Raw genomic sequence first — 16,564 nt, 5'->3', positions numbered from 1 at the left:
GGAAGGATCACTGAAAAGGCAGAATGACCACAAGTCACTTAAAGGAAAACCAGGAGTGCCCTGGAGATGGGCTACTCCCCACCGCCCCCAGCACCTGTCAGGGGCTCTTCCAGCAAGGCCTGAGCCTTCGGACAGGTGTCTAGAGGAGGGGAGTCCCAAAGTGGCCCCTGACTGAGGCAGGAGAGGGAGACCTGGCATCAACAGAATTCCGCTCACACAAGTAAAACAGGATTTCCGGCTATTTCTTAATTCCCAAAGCAAACCAGGCAGCTTTTGCTGCACTGTGGGGGAGGTACCACAGGACCTCCACCCTGGGGTGGCCTGAGTAGGGACAGCTAGTCCAAGCCCTACAGGCATCATGGGGCCAGGGCCTGGGGTCAGGCCAGCTCTCCTCCTAGCTTCTGTTCCAAGGGAAAATGAGTGTCGTGCTGTCTTGGAGTTGCCCGCCAAAGGCCCATGTCCTCGACTGAACCGTGTCCTGCAAAAACATGCATCAGCTGGGGTCCCACCAGTATGTGCTTACCACCCTCCACGTGCGAGGGATTAGAAACCTTGATTTCCCTGTGTTAGCGAGGAGGGTGGGTTACGTTCACCACGATTTTGTTGTCTGCCGTGTGCGTGAGGCAGGGTTATCATGGGCTATAACACGCTGCCTCGGGTCACAGCCCTGATGCATGAAGGGGAGTCTCTCTGGGCTGTGGCCACAGCCCCAACTTTGACCTTAACAAGGAGAGAGAAGCAAGTCGAGAAGCCCCCAAAACCTCTAAGAGAGAAGTGCCAGGAACAGGGTGTCCTTTGGACTGGCAGTCCCTGTGCCGAGAACCTCCCAGACCCAAGGAAGGCTGCTGCCAAGACACATGATGCGCTCCAAGGAATACTCCAACCGTAGATGCCCAAAGGAGACAGGAGACAGAACCTGTCCTCAGAGCCGGTGGACCGAGAAAGCCTTGCCCTAGAACTGGTGCCCCGATGTCAAACTTGCACCCCTAACTACGAGACGCAGTTGCAGTCACCCACTGCAGTCCTCCTGCTATGGCAGCCCTTGAGACTGAGGATGGTTAAGGCCAGACCATCAGCTCATGGTGGTCCTGGGGGCGGTCCGACCGAGGACCATGTGTAGGAGGGCCAAGGGCAGGCTGAAAGGGTGCATCTGAAGCAGAGAGGGGCCGAGGGCAGCCATCTGTTTCTTGAACCTCCGGTGCCCATCTCTGGCAGACTTGGGCCAGACCTCCTTCTCTGGTGCCAACGCCCGCAAGGAGATGGCCACATCCTCCTGGCGCCCACCACACACACACACTCGCTTGAATAAGCTCAAGGGGGTCTCGGCCCCGTGAGACCGAAGGACTCTCAGGTGGACTGCCGTCTGCTGAACCAGCAGCAATCATTCCTGGATAGAATGAGTTTTCCGACCTAGGGAAAGCACCCTGGGGTACCCCCTAAGCACCCACACCCAAGGTAACCTTGCAGGAGGGGGCTTCAAAAACACTGCGGGAAAACTCCAATACCTTTCCACGCCATCTGTCCACGAACTTTCTGACGCCCCCACGCCCTCACCTGGGAGAATTGCTTCTCCCGCATCTTGACCTCCTTCTCCACCAGCTGCTGCCTCCGGGCACTCTCGCTGTTCAACCTCCTCTCCACCTGCTCACGCCTCCGCCGCTCCTCCTCCAGGGCCTGCCTCCGCAGCTCCAGCTCCCGTTCCTGCCGCCAAGCGGGGGTCAATGCCCACAGCCGCCCTCTTCCCCGTCAGCAACCCTGGCCCCGCCCAGGAAACACCCATCTCGGAGGGGGAGCCAGCCTCAGAGTCCACCTGCCCCCAGGGACCTGCTGAGTAAGGGGCAATGCTCTAACACGTGCCTGTCCCAGCTCTGCCGCCAGGATCAGCCCTGGGACCCTGGACACGCTCAGGCTCGGCCCCTGTGACGTGGGCTCAGGTGGTAGTGGCACCGAAACACACCCATCACCGCTGACTCCCAGAGGAAGGGAAGCAATCCACCACGCAACCAGCCAACGGAGTGCTGAGCACCCGCTAAAGGGCTGCTCAGCCTACGGACTGGCTGAGCAACTCCTTGACAGCTAACATACGGGAATTACGGGCTACCTGTTGGGTTGCCAACCGTCGCAAGGTCAGCGGTTCAAACCACCAGCTGCTCCGAGGAGAAAGACTAGGCTTTCTACTCCCATACAGAGTGAGTCTCGGAAGCTCACAGGGGTAGACCTAGCCTGTCTTACAGGGTCGGCATCGACTCGAGGGCAGCGAGCATCCCAAGTGGAATAACTTGCCATGCAGGTAAATCCCAAACCCCGCTTCCTTTGTGTGCATTCCAACTCACGGCACCCCACACGCAGCACAACACTTAACCCACTGCACCGTGCAAGTATCCTCCCCCAAAGAAAAGGGCGAACGCTGTTGCTGCATTGATTTCCAGCTCATAGCAGCCCCAAAGAGAGTTCCGGGCTTTGTAGGTCTTTAAGGGACCACAGAGCTCCCTCTCACTCCCTCAGAGAGGCTGGTGGGTTGGAACGTGGACCTTGCAGCTAACAGGGCAACGCAGAGCGGGCAGTGTTACCGGACTTCGGTGAGGGACCGAGGTTCCCCCGGTCAACAGGTCCCCAGAAGAGGCTCTCATAAAGGAAAGCAGACTGGCCGCACCCGCCCTGCCTCTCCACACCACCCTAGCCCTATCTTGAACACTGCAAACTTGAAAACCCCAGGGAATGATGTGAGGGTCGGAAAGGGTTTGGGGTGGAGCAGAGATCCTGGGCGGGCAGGCCGGCTAACCCTGGGGCATCCACCCCTCCTGCCTCTCCCTGCCGGGCCCAAATCCACCTCACCCTGGACTCCATGAGTCGGCTCTTCTCGGCGTGAGCCTCTTTCAGCATCTTCCCCATCTCCTCCAGCTTCCCCATGTCCAGGCCGCTGGCACTGGGGAGGCACAGCGAGGAGAGCAAGTGGGTGGAGGGCTGTGAAGGAGGGCGGGGCCGGCTCTGGGCAGGGAGGGCCCAGCTACCTGGACATGTTGTCCGGGGAGCAGGCGGAGTTGCCCCCCGTGGAGAGGCTGGTCTCCATGCTGTCCGAGCTCTCCAGGCTCAGCGTGTCGTAGGCGTGCTCCCCGTCGTCCCCGCGCTCCTGGCCTGCCGGCAGGTGGTGCAGGATGGAGTGGTGCATGAGCGGGGGGAAGCCCAAGGGTGCTGCCGGGAAGGGGCCCGCCCCGTGCAGTGCATCCCATTGGCACTGGGCCTCGGCTGCAGCCTTCTGCTTCAGCTCAGCCAGTCGCCGCCGCTGCTCCTCAATCACCTGCTGCCCTGCAGGAGGAAGAGGGGGTGTCAATGGTGGGCACGCCCCCACCCAGAAACACGGGTGGAGGGGTCCACACAGGGGCACCCCAGAAGCCCCACAGCTCCAGACCCTGCCGCCTGCCAGCATTGCAGTCACTTGCACAAGTGGCCATAGCCCCACGGTCTGGCTTCAAGGCTGCTTCTGCACTACTAAATCCACAAAGGGCCCCGAACCTTCCCAGAGGCCCAGGCATGTGACAGCCAAGCCCTGCGCAGGCAGGGAGGCAAGATGCATGCACCCAGCCTGCCTGCTGGGGGCTGGCCAGGGATGGAGGGGGAGTGGGAGCCGCCCGCGCCCCAGGGTGACAAACACAGACCCCGGCTGCAAGGCAGAAGCCAGAGCAAGGGTAGCAGGAAGGAAGGAGGGGGAGAGGAGAAGCAGACGCAGGGCAGAGGACCTCAGCTGGACGGGGAGCCAGCCGACCACCTGGGTGGTAGTACCATGCTGAAGCCTGGGCGGGGCTGCCTGGGCAAAGCAATGCCCTCAGTGACCCCCGCTCTACCTGCTGGCTCGTCGGCGGGGTGGGGCCCGGCAGGCAGCGAGTCGACTGGCGTGAGGGGCCCCGGGCAGAGGGCAGGGTAGAAAGGCAGAGGGGACGAGAGGAGAGAGAGCAGAGACATGGACTTTCAAACCAACCGAGACGTTCACGGGGGAGGGGTGCACAGAGACCCCTGGGAACCCTCTTTGGGAACCCTTTCTGGAGGTCAACATGCCCACCCCCCTGCCTTCAGACAGGAGGAGGTCTCAGATCAGCCTGGCTCAGATTGACAGGTATTGCCCTCATCTGCTGGGTGGATCGCAAGGGGTCCTGGTGGCACGGTGTTCATGCGTGGGGCTACTAACTTGCGAGGCCAGCAGTTGGAAACCACCAGCTGCCCCACAGGAGAAAGACAGGCTTTCTGCTCCCTTAAGAGTCCCAGTCTCAGAACACCCTGGGGCAGTTCTACCCTGTCCTGTCGGGTCACTATGCGTTGGCAGTTGAATTGCAGGCAGATTCCCACAGCCTCGGCCCCTCAGCCCGCTGGCCTGGGATCTTTGAGAGCTTCCCAGGAAATCCTCCTTCGAGTGTCTAATGGAATGTGTTTCTGCTCTTGCCGGGATCCCAGCTTGGGGAGGAGCACCCTGTGAGCAGCGTGGGCAGGGGTGAGGGCATGGGGCACCCCAGCTGGCCTCTCACCCTTCTGCTGCAGGGCTAGCTGGCGCTTGGTCTCAATGTCTTGTAGCGTGGCTGCCAGGTTTCGAGGAAGACTTCCTGTGCCGTTGTGGGTGAGCAGGGAACTCTGCAGAGGGAGCAGCAGCCAGTCAGGACCTGGGCTCCAAGGGTCCGCTCCCCACGGCCAGGCACCAGCACTCTGCACCCCCACCATCACGCAGACCTTTGGGGAGGGGCTGCGGCCCAGGGTAGCCACACTGAGCTGGGAAGAAGACGAAGATGAGCCAGAGGAGGAGGGGAGGGGGCCACTCCGGGTCCGGGGCAAGGGGCTGGAGGCCTCGCCATCCATCTTGGAGCGGTAAACCTAGAGGGAAGAGATGTCCTGGTGAACTCGGCCTCGCCCCCTGGCCACCATGCCAGATCGCATAGGCTGGCTGTGATCCCACGTGCCACCTGGCATGGGGCCTGCATAGCTGCCTGAGCCCCACTGATGGCATGCCAGCCCAGTGGGCAGAAGCTATTGGCAGCTGCATCCTTTGTAAGTTCTCCCTCCGTGGGCCAATCCTTGGCCTGATCTGGGTTTTAGAGAGGACTTTGTAAACTGGCCCTTGCCCAGGGGTCACTGCCGGCTGGCCAGCATGGCACAGAGCTGACTAGAGGCTAGTTCCTCCTGGCCCCAGTGGGTGTCACTGCTGGCAGCTCTGTGACCTGGGACCATGCACACCCTGGCTCTGGGAAAGGTTCTTCAAGTAGCAGGTCAGACAGACAGACGGAGAGAAACAGACAGAGGGAGGGCCACCTACGCCCGCACAGCACTCAGCTCAGGCCCTGCTACTTGCCAGCAGAGTGGCCTTGGGGAAACTCCCCTGTCTATGGCGCAGGCTTTGATGTGTGGCGGGGATGAGAGAACTCCAAATGTGTAAGAAGTCTGTCCAGAGCGGCCCAAGCACGGCCGTGTGGCCCACAGCCCCTTCAGGGGCTGCAATGGCATGGGGAGCTCAGGAGGCTGAGCTCAGGATGGGGATTCGGGAGGCTGTCTGAGTACCAGGCCAGGCAGCCCCGCACCCTCCACAGCATGCTCCCAGGCCCCTGCTTGGAGTCTTTGCCCCCTCTGCCCAGCCTCTGCAGAGCACTTCTACTGAGTCTGTCCCCACCTGTCACTTCAGAGACCAGAAGAGCAGGTCCTCACAGGGCACATGCATCCCCATCGGGTCGAGTCCCCAGACTCCCTGAGAAGTCCCAGGACTGGAAGCTTCAGGAACAGAGCAGGCCCACACTCAGGGGTCCACCAGGCTGGGCCCAGCCCAGGGCACCAGCCGGCTCCCCAACTTGACCATGGCTCCACAGTACCCTTCCACTGGACGCAGGGGGTGACACCAAAGAGACCCCCGCTGTTCTCCTCAGGGTCCAGAGGCACCCTGGCCGCCCGGAGGAGCTGACCCATAGCCTAAGTAAGGCACGGGTGGACAGAGCAGCAGAGCAGAGGAGCAAGGCCAGTGGGCAGGCAGTGGTGGGGGCAGGGGGCGCGGGGGGTTACCTGTAGCTGGTGGGAGGCTTTGGCGGGCAGAGGCGGGGGGGAGGAGTGAGGGGAGGCGGCAGGCCCCGTCCCCCGCCCGGCCATCAGCTCCTGATACCACTGCTCTAAGTCTACCGCAGGGGGCAGCAGCTTCTCCATCTGGAGGGCGCGGTGGGTGGAAGGGAAGGAAGTGAGGACCAGGGCGAGTGGCAGGAAGGTAAGGAAGTGGCCAGGGCAAGGGGACAGGGATGGAATGAGAGTACAGGAGGAAGAGAGAGACACACAGTAAGGAACAGGCGGAGAAGAACAGTCACACATGCTCTCAACCCCAGATCCCCACGCTAGCAAGGAGCTCTGTCATGACGACAGGGGCCGGCCGGCTAGCCAACCAGGCCACAGGTGCTGGGCACCCCGCTGACTCCAGCCAAGGAGCTGGTGGGCGGGAGAGAGACACAGCCCATGACCAGTGGACCTGGGGCACCAGGGACACATGACCACCGACCTCAGGGAAGGGTGAGATGGAAGCAGAGGAGGAGGAGGGAAGGCGGCAGTTTGGGAGAAAGGCAGATAGAGGGCCCCAGGCCCCAGGAGGCAAGAGCCCAGACAGCAGGCCTGGCGCAGGGGAGGGGAGTAAAGACAAGGCGCCCTACAACGCCTTCGGCCGCTCAAGCATCGCGTACTTGGGAGAAGGTCAAAGCAGGAAGGAATACAAGAAGTTCATGGACTGGTACCAACCAGGAGACCCTGCCCGCAGACAGGGGTTTGGAATGGGGGCACAGAGCAGGGGCAGCTTGTAGTGCTGAGAGCACTGCCCTCCTCCTAGGGCAGAAGGGCAGCCAGGGGCCCTTCTCCCTGCCCGAGGCAGGCCTGAGGGGAGGCAGGGGGTATAGGTGGGCACTCAGGGCCAGTACCTCGCTGTCAGACAGGGGCCGGGCAAGCACACGGGGCAGGTGGCAGAAGCAGCCAGTTCCAAGCAGGGACAGAGCTGGAGAACCTCTGGAAGGCTCACCGACTCCTTGGCTGCCAGGGAGGCCCAGGGAGATGAATGGGACGCCACCAGTTGCTGACGCCCCGCATGGCATGCCAGGCCGCAGGGCTGTCACTCTATGTCAACCCAAAGTCAGGGCAGGGTGAGGGCCAGAAAAGGACAAACAGGTTCCTCCTGGGGCAGCCCCTGCCCCAAAAGCTGACTGGCCCATTGCTAGAATCCAAGGGTCCGGACCCTCCTTCTAGAACCCGTCTCCAACCCCCTGGGGACGGGTGCATACCAAGCAGCACCGAGCACCAGCCACATGTCCCTGAGGGTCCCCTGGCACCCTACCTGCTGGGCCTGAGCAGGAACTCATAGCAGGGAGGAGCTGAAAGCCAGGGAGAAAAATCAGCCTGGAGCTTGGACAGGTACCAGGTATAGGTAGGGACTTGGACAGGTACCAGGTATAGGTAGGGACTTGGACAGGTACCAGGTATAGGTAGGGACTTGGGAGGCCGGAGACTGTCCTAGTCATCACATGCCACAGAGCCCTGAGCTCGGCGAGGTGTCGGGGGCAAGCGTGCTGACCAAGTGCAGCATCTCCTGTCTGCCGGTACACGTGGCAGGTGAGTGAGGGGACGCTTGCAGACTCCACTCTAGGGGCCACCGTGACATAAAATGAGGAGGGCCCAGTGTGTGACATGGACCAATCCTGCCACGCAGAGCACACGCACATTAATACACCACTCGACACCCTGATTTTTGCATAGGCACCCGGGCCCTCCATGGGACAGCTGGGCAGATGGGCTGGAGAGTGTGCTACCCCCTGGCCAGCCCCTCAGCCAGCCTGGCCCTGGGAAGGAGCTGCAAGTGGGCTGGGGGCAGGTAGGTGGCTGGGTAGGTGGGCCGCAGAAGGCCCTCCAAGCACACAGCTACAATATCCTCTGGTGCTTGGGGGCAGAGCCGAGTGGAAGCAGGTAGGATGAAGGGGTTGGAGGTGGCCCCAGCCTAAGAGGACCCTGGGGACAGGCCCAGAGCCTCCATCCCCAGCTCCATCTCTCAAGGGTGAACAGCTCAGCCTTCAGAGCGAGTAGGCGGTGGAGCCAGGCACCCCACTCCAGGCCTACATGGCTTATGCACTGGGGTGAGGAGCAGGGAGACAGGGAGGAATGGGTACCCAGGATCATCACCCCCTGGCCCTCATGCTCCCTTCAGGGTGGGTCTGCTCAGCCTCAGACTGTCACAAAGCTCTAAGCTACGCAGCCCCTCCCTCAAGATACCCAGCTACCTTCAGCCGCCAGGCTCTGTGGGCTCCTGGGACCAAGACAGGCAGTGGTGACTGACAGCCCCAGAGGGTCAGTCCCAGACCTTGTCGGGCCCCTTTCACCCCCCACAGCCAGCTCAGGAAGCTGTCCCCACACTACCGCTCCAAGAAGCTTCCCTGGTGGGCGGGTGCTACCTCTTTGAGGGTGGTGGTCTTCGGGAATGGCCTGCCCCCCGTGAGAGTGTAGTAGCGTCTTTCCAGCATGGACAGCTTCTCCTTCTCCTGCACGCACAGAGAGCAGCAGCAGTCAGAGAAGGGCAAGAAGGGAGGCCATGGCGGGGGTTCTCCCTACCCCTCCACACCCCCCTCCCGCTCTGCCAGCCCTCGCCCTGGCCCAGGCTGCTGGGGGCTACCTTCTGTAGCAGCTGCAGAGAGGCGTTCTTGTCCCGGGCCAGGCACTCCGAGTCTTGCACGGCCTGGGCCCTGATCTGTCCCGCCTGGCTGTCCAACACGGCCAGGCGCTCCTGGAGGTGACAAGGTGGTTGGGTGATTGGGCCCTGGGGAGATGGGACTACACCCAGGGGAGGCCAGGCCCAGGCCTGGGTGCAGGGAAACCACCAGCCCTTTTTTTTGGCCTCAACCCACCCCGGGCAAACTCAGATGATGCAGTCAGCTCCTCCCTCTGCCCTTCTCCCCCCTCTGTATGACCCTGGGCAACCAGCCATGGCCCAGCCCCACTGGAGTCTCCCTCACAACATAACAAGACCTATCAGTCCTCTCCCCCCAAATAGTCCCGGCTCATGATCTCGCCCTTCCCCGCCCCAACTTTCAACCCTCTGCTTTCAGTGGTCAAGACCACCCTACCACTCCCACCCCCAACACTCTCTCCAGTTTCGAGCCGGAGGTTTCTGCACCACTACACACACACACACACACACACACACACACACCTGTGAGTGCGTGTGCGCACACAACACACACCCCTGCACAGCCTCTCTCTGGCTCCCTAAGCCGGCAAGGAGGCTGGGTTTGCTGGTTGTCTTTGCTCATTTGCATTTTCTAATCCTAATCAGCACTCAGGGAAGGAGCCATCAAGAAACCAGAGGCCCAGGGTCCTCTTTAAAGTGGCAGCTTGCAGCAATGCCACCGCGGGGGGGGGGGGGGGGGGGGGGCTCAGGTGCCACGGCCTCTAATCCCTCCGCCATGCCCTCAGAGGCTGGATCATGGAAAGGAAGTCAGGAGGGGGACTGACACATTGGCGTGACAGTGCTGGCAGAGACCTCTCAAAGTGCCCGGCACGAGCAGACCTGTTCTGGAGGAAGTGACACTTTACCTCACATGCCGCGCTCATGTCATCGGGGGACCAGTCCCTGGAGAGAGCGTCAGGATGGGGAGAAACTAAGAGGACGCCTTCACCAAGATGGAGCGAGCCTGCGGCGTCAAGAATGAGCTCCAGCAGCCGCTGTGTTGATGGTGCAGGACCTGGCAGCCAGTCCTTCTGTGGTTAGACTGTGGCACCGAACAACTATCTTTCTAACAAGAATGTAGAGTCCCGTCTCTAAGTCCCATCAGCCCTCTCCTCAAAAAACAGCCTGTGGCCGGCATGGTGCACACGATAGACAAGCCAGGGCCGACACAGGCCCCATCGGCCAGAGCTTCCCACCGTAGCTCTGTGTGCTCCTCAGCGCCTTTCTGGCAGACTGTCCTGAGCTGTCGCCACCCCCTGGAGCTGGCCCTCCAACCAGGCCCTTCCCCGAGTCCAAACTCAACTTCTTTGCTCATTCTAAGGTGCTCAGTTTACCCCACATCACAACCTGCCTGAAATGATGGCTACCTGGGAACGTATCCTCCTGCAGCCCGCTCTCCCCTGGGCCAGCCGGCCGGCCCGCCTGCCTACAAGCCCCCAGGACAGGCGAATCTCTCCTGTGTCTGTGTCCCCGGCGGGAAGATAAGCAACAACCTGTGCTCAAGGGAAGGAGCAGACTCGGCTGGGCTCACCCCAAACTGGCTTCCTGGAGGAGGGAGCCCTGCGCCACTACCCTGAGTGTGAAGCAGGAGCACAGGGAATACCAGGGGGGTGTCCAGCTAAACCCCGGGGAGTCCGCGCCAGCGAGCCAGCACGGGAGCGAAGGCTGACCCGGGCCCATGAATCCGCTCGTTGGAGCACCCGGTCCCTAAGAGCCCGGAAGAAACAGGAGCGGTACTGCCTGCTTTGTGTTTGTCACTCTCTTTACCCCCCCCCACCCTATACACCGCACATACTGCACACTCACATACATATACACAACATATACACACATATACACCCCACACGTATATACACAAACACTCACATATGCACCCCACACATATACACACACCACACACACCCTTACGAAGGAGGGGCCTTTGTGGCCATGCTCATATGGGGACGCTGGGGTCTAGGAGCCGCAGTCTCACAGCGAGTCAGTAGTGGGGCTCCAGGGCCACGATGAACCAGTGGAGGGGACAGAAAAGCATGGCACCAGGGCAAAGAGCCTGGGTGGGAACCAGGGAGCAGGGTGAGAATGTCCCAGCAGCTGAGCTCCAAGCCCAGGAGCCAGAGTCATGGGGGGGACTGGGGGGTAACGGGACAGATCCTCCACACAGATCCTCCCACGCTGCCAGAACCTCATACCCCACCCCCCAGACTCACTACAGTGCTCCCTCTGGCAGTAAAGGGTAGGAACAGAGGAAGGGCCAGCCGCAGGCCTGAGTCTGATTCTGAAGCTTATACCTCGTGGTTCCTGCTTAGCACAACAGGCTGAAAGCCTGCCCTCTGGCCCACTGTAGAGACAAGCTGGGGGAGCAGCCTAGCTGGCTGGGCGGCTGGGAAAGGGCCGCTTTCTTCCTGTTTCACCGTCAGCCTATCAGACTCACTTGTCCAGCAAAGCAGGGCAGAGAGAGGTGAGCAAGGCGGATGTGGTCGTGAGACCAGAGGCTCCCAATTTACCACCAGATCCACCAGACACCCCTCCCCCATCTCACCTCCAGCACGCCCCCACCAAGGCACACATGCTCTTTCCAGGGAGCCCCTCCTCTCACAAACGCCTGCCCCCCACCTGACCTGGCTGGGATCCAGAGCAGACATTATGGGACACCCGAGCCCCTGAACAGCCTTAGGGCGCTCCACAGAGGGGAGGGCAGCCCCCCATTCGGACCTCCTCCTTCTCTCCCGCTCCAGGCCAGAACCTGCGCGCTCTCCACTGGGAGGCCGGGGCGGGTCAGGGTGCAGTAAGCACGGCTCAGCCGCACCAGCCTGCCAGCCCTCGATCTGGGGGCTCGGAGACGTGAATGAACCCGCACGCGTGGAGCTCCCCACGCGGCCGGCCGCGCACACCTTCCTCTTGGCGACGCTGCGCTGCAGCTCGGCCCGGCTCCGCAGCAGCCCCTGGCTGGCCAGCTCGCGCTCCTCCTCCACGCGGCTCTCCCGCTCCAGCTGCTGGAACTCCAGGTCCTCGAAGAGCTTCGTCTCCGTCTCCAGGGCCTCCGCCTCCTTGAACGACAGTGACCAGCGGTGCTGGGGCTGCTCGCAAGGCCACTCGGGCCGACCGGCCAGGGCAGGCCCCAGGGCGGCGGCTTCTGGGGCCTGGGGGAGATGGGGGAGATGGGCTCCCAGCCCACCCTCTCCCCTGGGAGCCGCAGGCAGGAGGGGGCTGACCCCCGGCCCCAAGCCTTCCCGTCCCCTCCAAGGCACGGCGCCAACGCTGGCGTTGAGCAGGTACTGCAGGGGCCAGGTGGTCCTGCCCCGCCGGCCGCGCTCCTCTTCTTGCTGGGCAGGCGGCCCTCGGGGCCCAGGGAGGGGGCTGGTGACACTGACCCTTCTCAGCTGCTCCTGTAACTGTTCCCGCACTGACTCGGGGCAGTTATCGAGCTGCGTCTGGAGCTCGGCGTAGAGCGCCTGGCGGGCCTCCAGGTGCCTCCGTCCCGCGGCCAGCTCCGCCCTCTCCTGGGCGGCGGGAGGGGGGAGGGCGGCACAGGGGAGAAAAAGAACACACACTCCTCAACTCCGGCCCCCCCAGAGCCCCGAGCCACGGGCCAGGGGGCAGCACGGCGGGCGGGTGGGCGCGGGGTGAGGGAAGCACTGCCAGGCCAGGCGGCAGAACAGGTGAGAGGGGAGGGGAAAGGAAGGGAGGGGAAGGGCGGGCAGGGGTGGCAAGGGGTGCAGGAGGCCCGAGCTGGGCTGCAGGCACAGGGCTCAGGTGCAGGGGAGGCTGCCACAGGCAGGGAGGGGCGAAGGGCAGAAACTGTGGTCTCTGGCAGCCCCTGCAACTACAAGTGTCTGTTGGGGGGGGGGCATCCAAAGAAAAGCCCGCCCCCCCACTGGCCTTCTACCCAAACCAGTCAAGGTCAAAGCTGGTTCTGCATTACAAACATGAGGCCTCCAGCCCCTCAGCCGCCCTCTTCTTCAATCCGGAGACCAAAATTTCACCCTGGGAGGAAGGGCAAGGGCAGTATGGGTAGAGGTAGGGAGGGGTACGTGAGAGTCAAGAGCTGAGGGTGCTAAAGCAGCTGAGGGTGAGCGAGGGGACCCCAGCCCAGCCCCCTGGGACTTCCTCCCCACACCCACCCTGGGAGGGAGGGCTGGCCGGGTGGATGGGGGTGGGTGCTGGCACTGTAGACTGAACCTCAGCAGGCATGAGGGTTACAATTAGTTCCCCGTTGCCATGGTGACAAGAGCCCTCAGAGGGGGCCGGAGAGGAGGTGGATGGCTCTGTCTGGGGTGAGATGACACCTCTGAGGGCGGAAGGGGGCCGAGGGGAGGGGTTGGTGAGTCACCCCTCCAAAGGACAGGCAGAGGAGAAACCGTGTCATGGTCCCCAACCAGAGTGGAGACAGGGCTGGGGCTGGAGAGGGAAGTTGAGAGGACCACCTCCCCCCACACCACCCCAAGACCCCACCACTACTGCCACCGCCACCGCATGGCCACCACCACTGCCACCACCGCCACCTCCGATACTCTGACCCAGAGAAAAGGCCCGCTGGCCTCCAGGACACCCCAGGGAAGGAGAAATGAGGTTGAGTCAGTCCCTTGTGAAATGCTCAGCTTCCCCGCCCCCCACCCTTACCCCCGGGAGTAAGCACCTACAAGGGTCTTGTCTCCTCATCCCTGGAGAAGAGAATCTAGGCAGGACAAGTGCTAGATCCAGCACCTCCCCAGCCTTGGCCTCGGTCTGGGCCATTTCCTATGTTCCTGATGGCTAATGGAGACGAGGCCTGGTTAGGATACTGAAATTCAAGAAGCCTAGAGAATGAAGCACTAGGAAGACCAGTCCCTGTGCTGAGGCCTGTCCGAGCCCTCCATGGGAGGGCCACATGGGGAACCTTGACCAAAGGGAAGGTGGGGCCACCTGGCCAGCCTGCCTCTCTCTTCCTGCAGAAAACTACCCACAATCTGGAGAAACCCCTCAGCCATGAAGTCCCCAACCTTGCAATGCCCACTCCACTGGGTACAGCTGAGCTGTGTGACCCTTATCTGTGCCTCTCTCAACAAACCCCTGGGGTTCACACCAAGGGAAGGAGGCGCAGTGTTAGAGGGAGAGACAGGGGCCCAGAGGTGCCCCTGGAGTTAGTGCGAAGGCTGGCGTGGCCCAGCACCGCCTGGGTGGCACTGGCAGTTAGGGGCATGCGGATGGCCCGGGACAGGGATGGGAGGGACATTAGTGCAAGTCTGGCTGGCAAGCGTCGAGTTAATCTGGCACAGAATTTGGGAGTGTGGTTTTGGGGGGCCAGAGCCAAAACTCCAAAAAAAAAAAAGTGGGTCAAAGAATTTTTTAGAGCCTCGACATTGAAGGCAGGAGGGAAATCTGCTCAAAAACTCCAGAAGAAAAATGGAATTCTTGGGGGAAAATACTGTCAGATCCAGAAATAGGCGATCCCCTCTCCACTTGAGAACGTTTGGCACGCGGCGGGGCATCCTGGGTGTGGCTGGCAGGCCCCTGAGGGATGGAGCAGCCCCTGCACACTGGCACGAAATCTGAAAGGGGCAGGGGCAGGAACCGGGACCATCTGGGACGGGAGGCTGCAGATCCTGAAGGCTCAGGGGCAGCAGAGACCTGAAGACCATCTCCCAAAGACCACATCCTGCACACCGGAGCCGTGCTTGGAGGAAGACGTGGCCCACCTGGTCAGACCCGAAGCCTGAACCACTCCCGGGACCAGTGCTCTCAGACAGGGCTCACCACTGAGAGGGGGCTTGGGCACTTCCTAGAAGGGCCCTGGGGGCCCAGAATGGCAGGTACCCAAGCACCCAGAGGTAGCACAGAGACCCAGAGAGGAGGCCCCCGCCACCAGCCCAGCCCCTGGCAGTGCCTTCCCAGCTGGTACCTGCACAGAGCTCCAGGTCCCCTGGCCCTGCAGAGGCACAGAGCCCTCCTGGCCTGCAAGGTAGATGAGGTGGGGAGCGCAGAGGTCCAAGAAGGCACTTCTTCCTCCTCGTCCAGGCCCCTGGTACCCAGCAGTGGGCTGGGCCAGGCAGGAGTTACCTTGTCCCTCTCCTTTGGGATGCTGGTCTCCAGGCTTGCCAGCTTCTCCTGCAGCTGCTCTACCGCCTTCTGCTCCTTCTGCAGGAGTGTCCGCTCGGCCTCCCTCTCCCCCTGTAGCAGTGCCCGCTCCATCTCGGCCTGTGGGCAGATGCCAGACTCCACATCAAGGCTGCAGGAGGCAAGCCCCTCTCTGGGGCCCCCACTTGGCTTAGGGCCCTAGGGCTCACCTCCCGCGCAGACTCCTGCAGCTGCTGCTCCAGCTCCTTCACCCTGCTCTTGAGCTGCTCCACTCGGCCCAGCACATGAGCCCGCTCCTCTTCCAGAGCCGCCACCTCTCCCTGGAGCCTGGTGCTGGGCGCATCTTCATGCTGCAAGGCAAGGCAAGGCAAGGCGGTGACCGGTGGGCAGAACCTGGAGCCTTCGGGGGTAGATGTCGCGCGTGGCTGCTGGTGCCGAGAGTGTGTGTAGGGGCACTGAGTTGAGAGGAGGCAGGTCCCAGTCGGGTTCAACAGGGCCCGGCAGGGGCCCCAAGGCAGAGCCAGGCAGAAAGCACATGTCCAGCTTGGGCAGCTCACCCAGTCCACCTGCCTCCTCATCTCTACGCCTCTAGGCCCCAAGCTCTTCCCTAACTGGAGTGTTTCAATGACTTCGGCCTCCCTGGGGCCTCGCTAACCAACTAGGGTATCAGCCTCCCCTGCCACCCCGCAGCCCAGCCCAGCAGCCCCTGGCCCTGCCCCCACCTCCTGCTGGGTGCTCTCGGTGCTACTGCACTCCTCCTTCAGATTTTCCTCATCTGAGCGTTCCACGCTCTCCCACAGGCGCTGGGGGGCTCCTCCAGGCTCCTGGTTGCTCCTCGCACAAGGCCCCGCAGCCCCTGTAAGGGCCCTCGAGGGCCTCCAGCTGGCCAGCGTCAGAGCTGCAGTGGCCTCTCCGATGCTGGGCAGGTCCCCGGCCTCAGGGGCCCCGTCGGCCCGGCTGTACTCGGCACACAGGTTCAGGATGGTCTCCAGACGCTGGCGTTCCTGGGCAGGGCAGACAGAGCGGGCATGAGGGCGCAGAGGCCAAGTCCTAGAGCCAGGGACGGAAAACTAGGACCTCAGGGCCCAGCATCATGTCAGGAGACCCCCTACCCTAGGCCTGAGCAAGGGCCAGGGAAGGAGATGACTCAGTGGGCAGGAAGAGCCAGGCTGCTGGGCACGTGCCCACGTGGCCATTCTCTCCAGTTTCTCTGCTTCCGTTTCCTCCTCCTGCTAGCCCGGGAGAGGCTCCCAGACTTGAGGCCGACACACCCAGACACCCAAGCGCACGACTGAGCGCAGACTAAGGGCCACCATTGGATAGAGCTACTCAGGCAGGCACGGGTTAAGACCACAGAGATGCCTTCCCAGCATATCTCCACGCAGGCCGTGTGCTGACTGACACGCACATGCACACACCAGCCCTGACACACACCAACACACAGGCACACGCAGTCCAACATACAGGCCGGTGGACACCCACACCACAGGCCCATGGGAACCGGACACAGAAGTTCATGCAGATACATCCCGAGGCATGGAAACCCCCAGTCTCAAACACCCGGGGTGGCCAGTGAGGCAGAGGCCTGGTTCTGTCCCCTTGTCCCTCACAGGTGGCCCTCAGCCCTGAGCAGTCTCACGGGCAGTTGCCAGGCCCTGAGGGCACAGGCCTGGATGTGAGCACTTCACAGCCCTGTCACATGCCCCCCCACCGCCCCCCAGCAGTGGCCAAGGAGGGTTAGTTCAATCAAGCTGCTGGTCTGCACTTGGCACTCTCATTCCTAACACCCAGCCCTGAAGG

The 16,564-nt window shown here is 62.2% G+C and overlaps 1 protein-coding gene across 6 annotated transcripts in view; it reads right to left on the bottom strand.

Moving 5' to 3' along the window:
- The window catches only part of PHLDB1 (pleckstrin homology like domain family B member 1), a 49,581-nt gene that overhangs the window by 6,823 nt on the left and 26,194 nt on the right, over positions 1-16,564 (bottom strand). For 3 of the 6 annotated variants that reach the window (XM_075546675.1, XM_075546673.1, XM_075546678.1), the window contains 13 exons: positions 15,487-15,768; positions 14,974-15,114; positions 14,747-14,884; positions 12,082-12,210; positions 11,602-11,757; positions 8,657-8,767; positions 8,439-8,525; positions 4,717-4,857; positions 4,518-4,620; positions 3,843-3,887; positions 3,012-3,306; positions 2,836-2,926; positions 1,555-1,701 (listed from right to left, as the gene is read on the bottom strand). In XM_075546675.1, coding sequence (XP_075402790.1) covers positions 1,555-1,701; positions 2,836-2,926; positions 3,012-3,306; positions 3,843-3,887; positions 4,518-4,620; positions 4,717-4,857; positions 8,439-8,525; positions 8,657-8,767; positions 11,602-11,757; positions 12,082-12,210; positions 14,747-14,884; positions 14,974-15,114; positions 15,487-15,768 — 1,866 coding nt within the window. The remainder of the gene's footprint in view (positions 1-1,554; positions 1,702-2,835; positions 2,927-3,011; positions 3,307-3,842; positions 3,888-4,517; positions 4,621-4,716; positions 4,858-8,438; positions 8,526-8,656; positions 8,768-11,601; positions 11,758-12,081; positions 12,211-14,746; positions 14,885-14,973; positions 15,115-15,486; positions 15,769-16,564) is intronic. The other 3 variants (XM_075546674.1, XM_075546676.1, XM_075546677.1) reach the window with 3 other exon arrangements.

This window comes from Tenrec ecaudatus, chromosome 4 (genome assembly GCF_050624435.1).
Source record: "Tenrec ecaudatus isolate mTenEca1 chromosome 4, mTenEca1.hap1, whole genome shotgun sequence".
NCBI classification, from domain to species: domain Eukaryota; kingdom Metazoa; phylum Chordata; class Mammalia; order Afrosoricida; family Tenrecidae; genus Tenrec; species Tenrec ecaudatus.
Note: the sequence above shows the minus strand (reverse complement) of the source record. Positions and strands in the feature narration are given on the sequence as shown.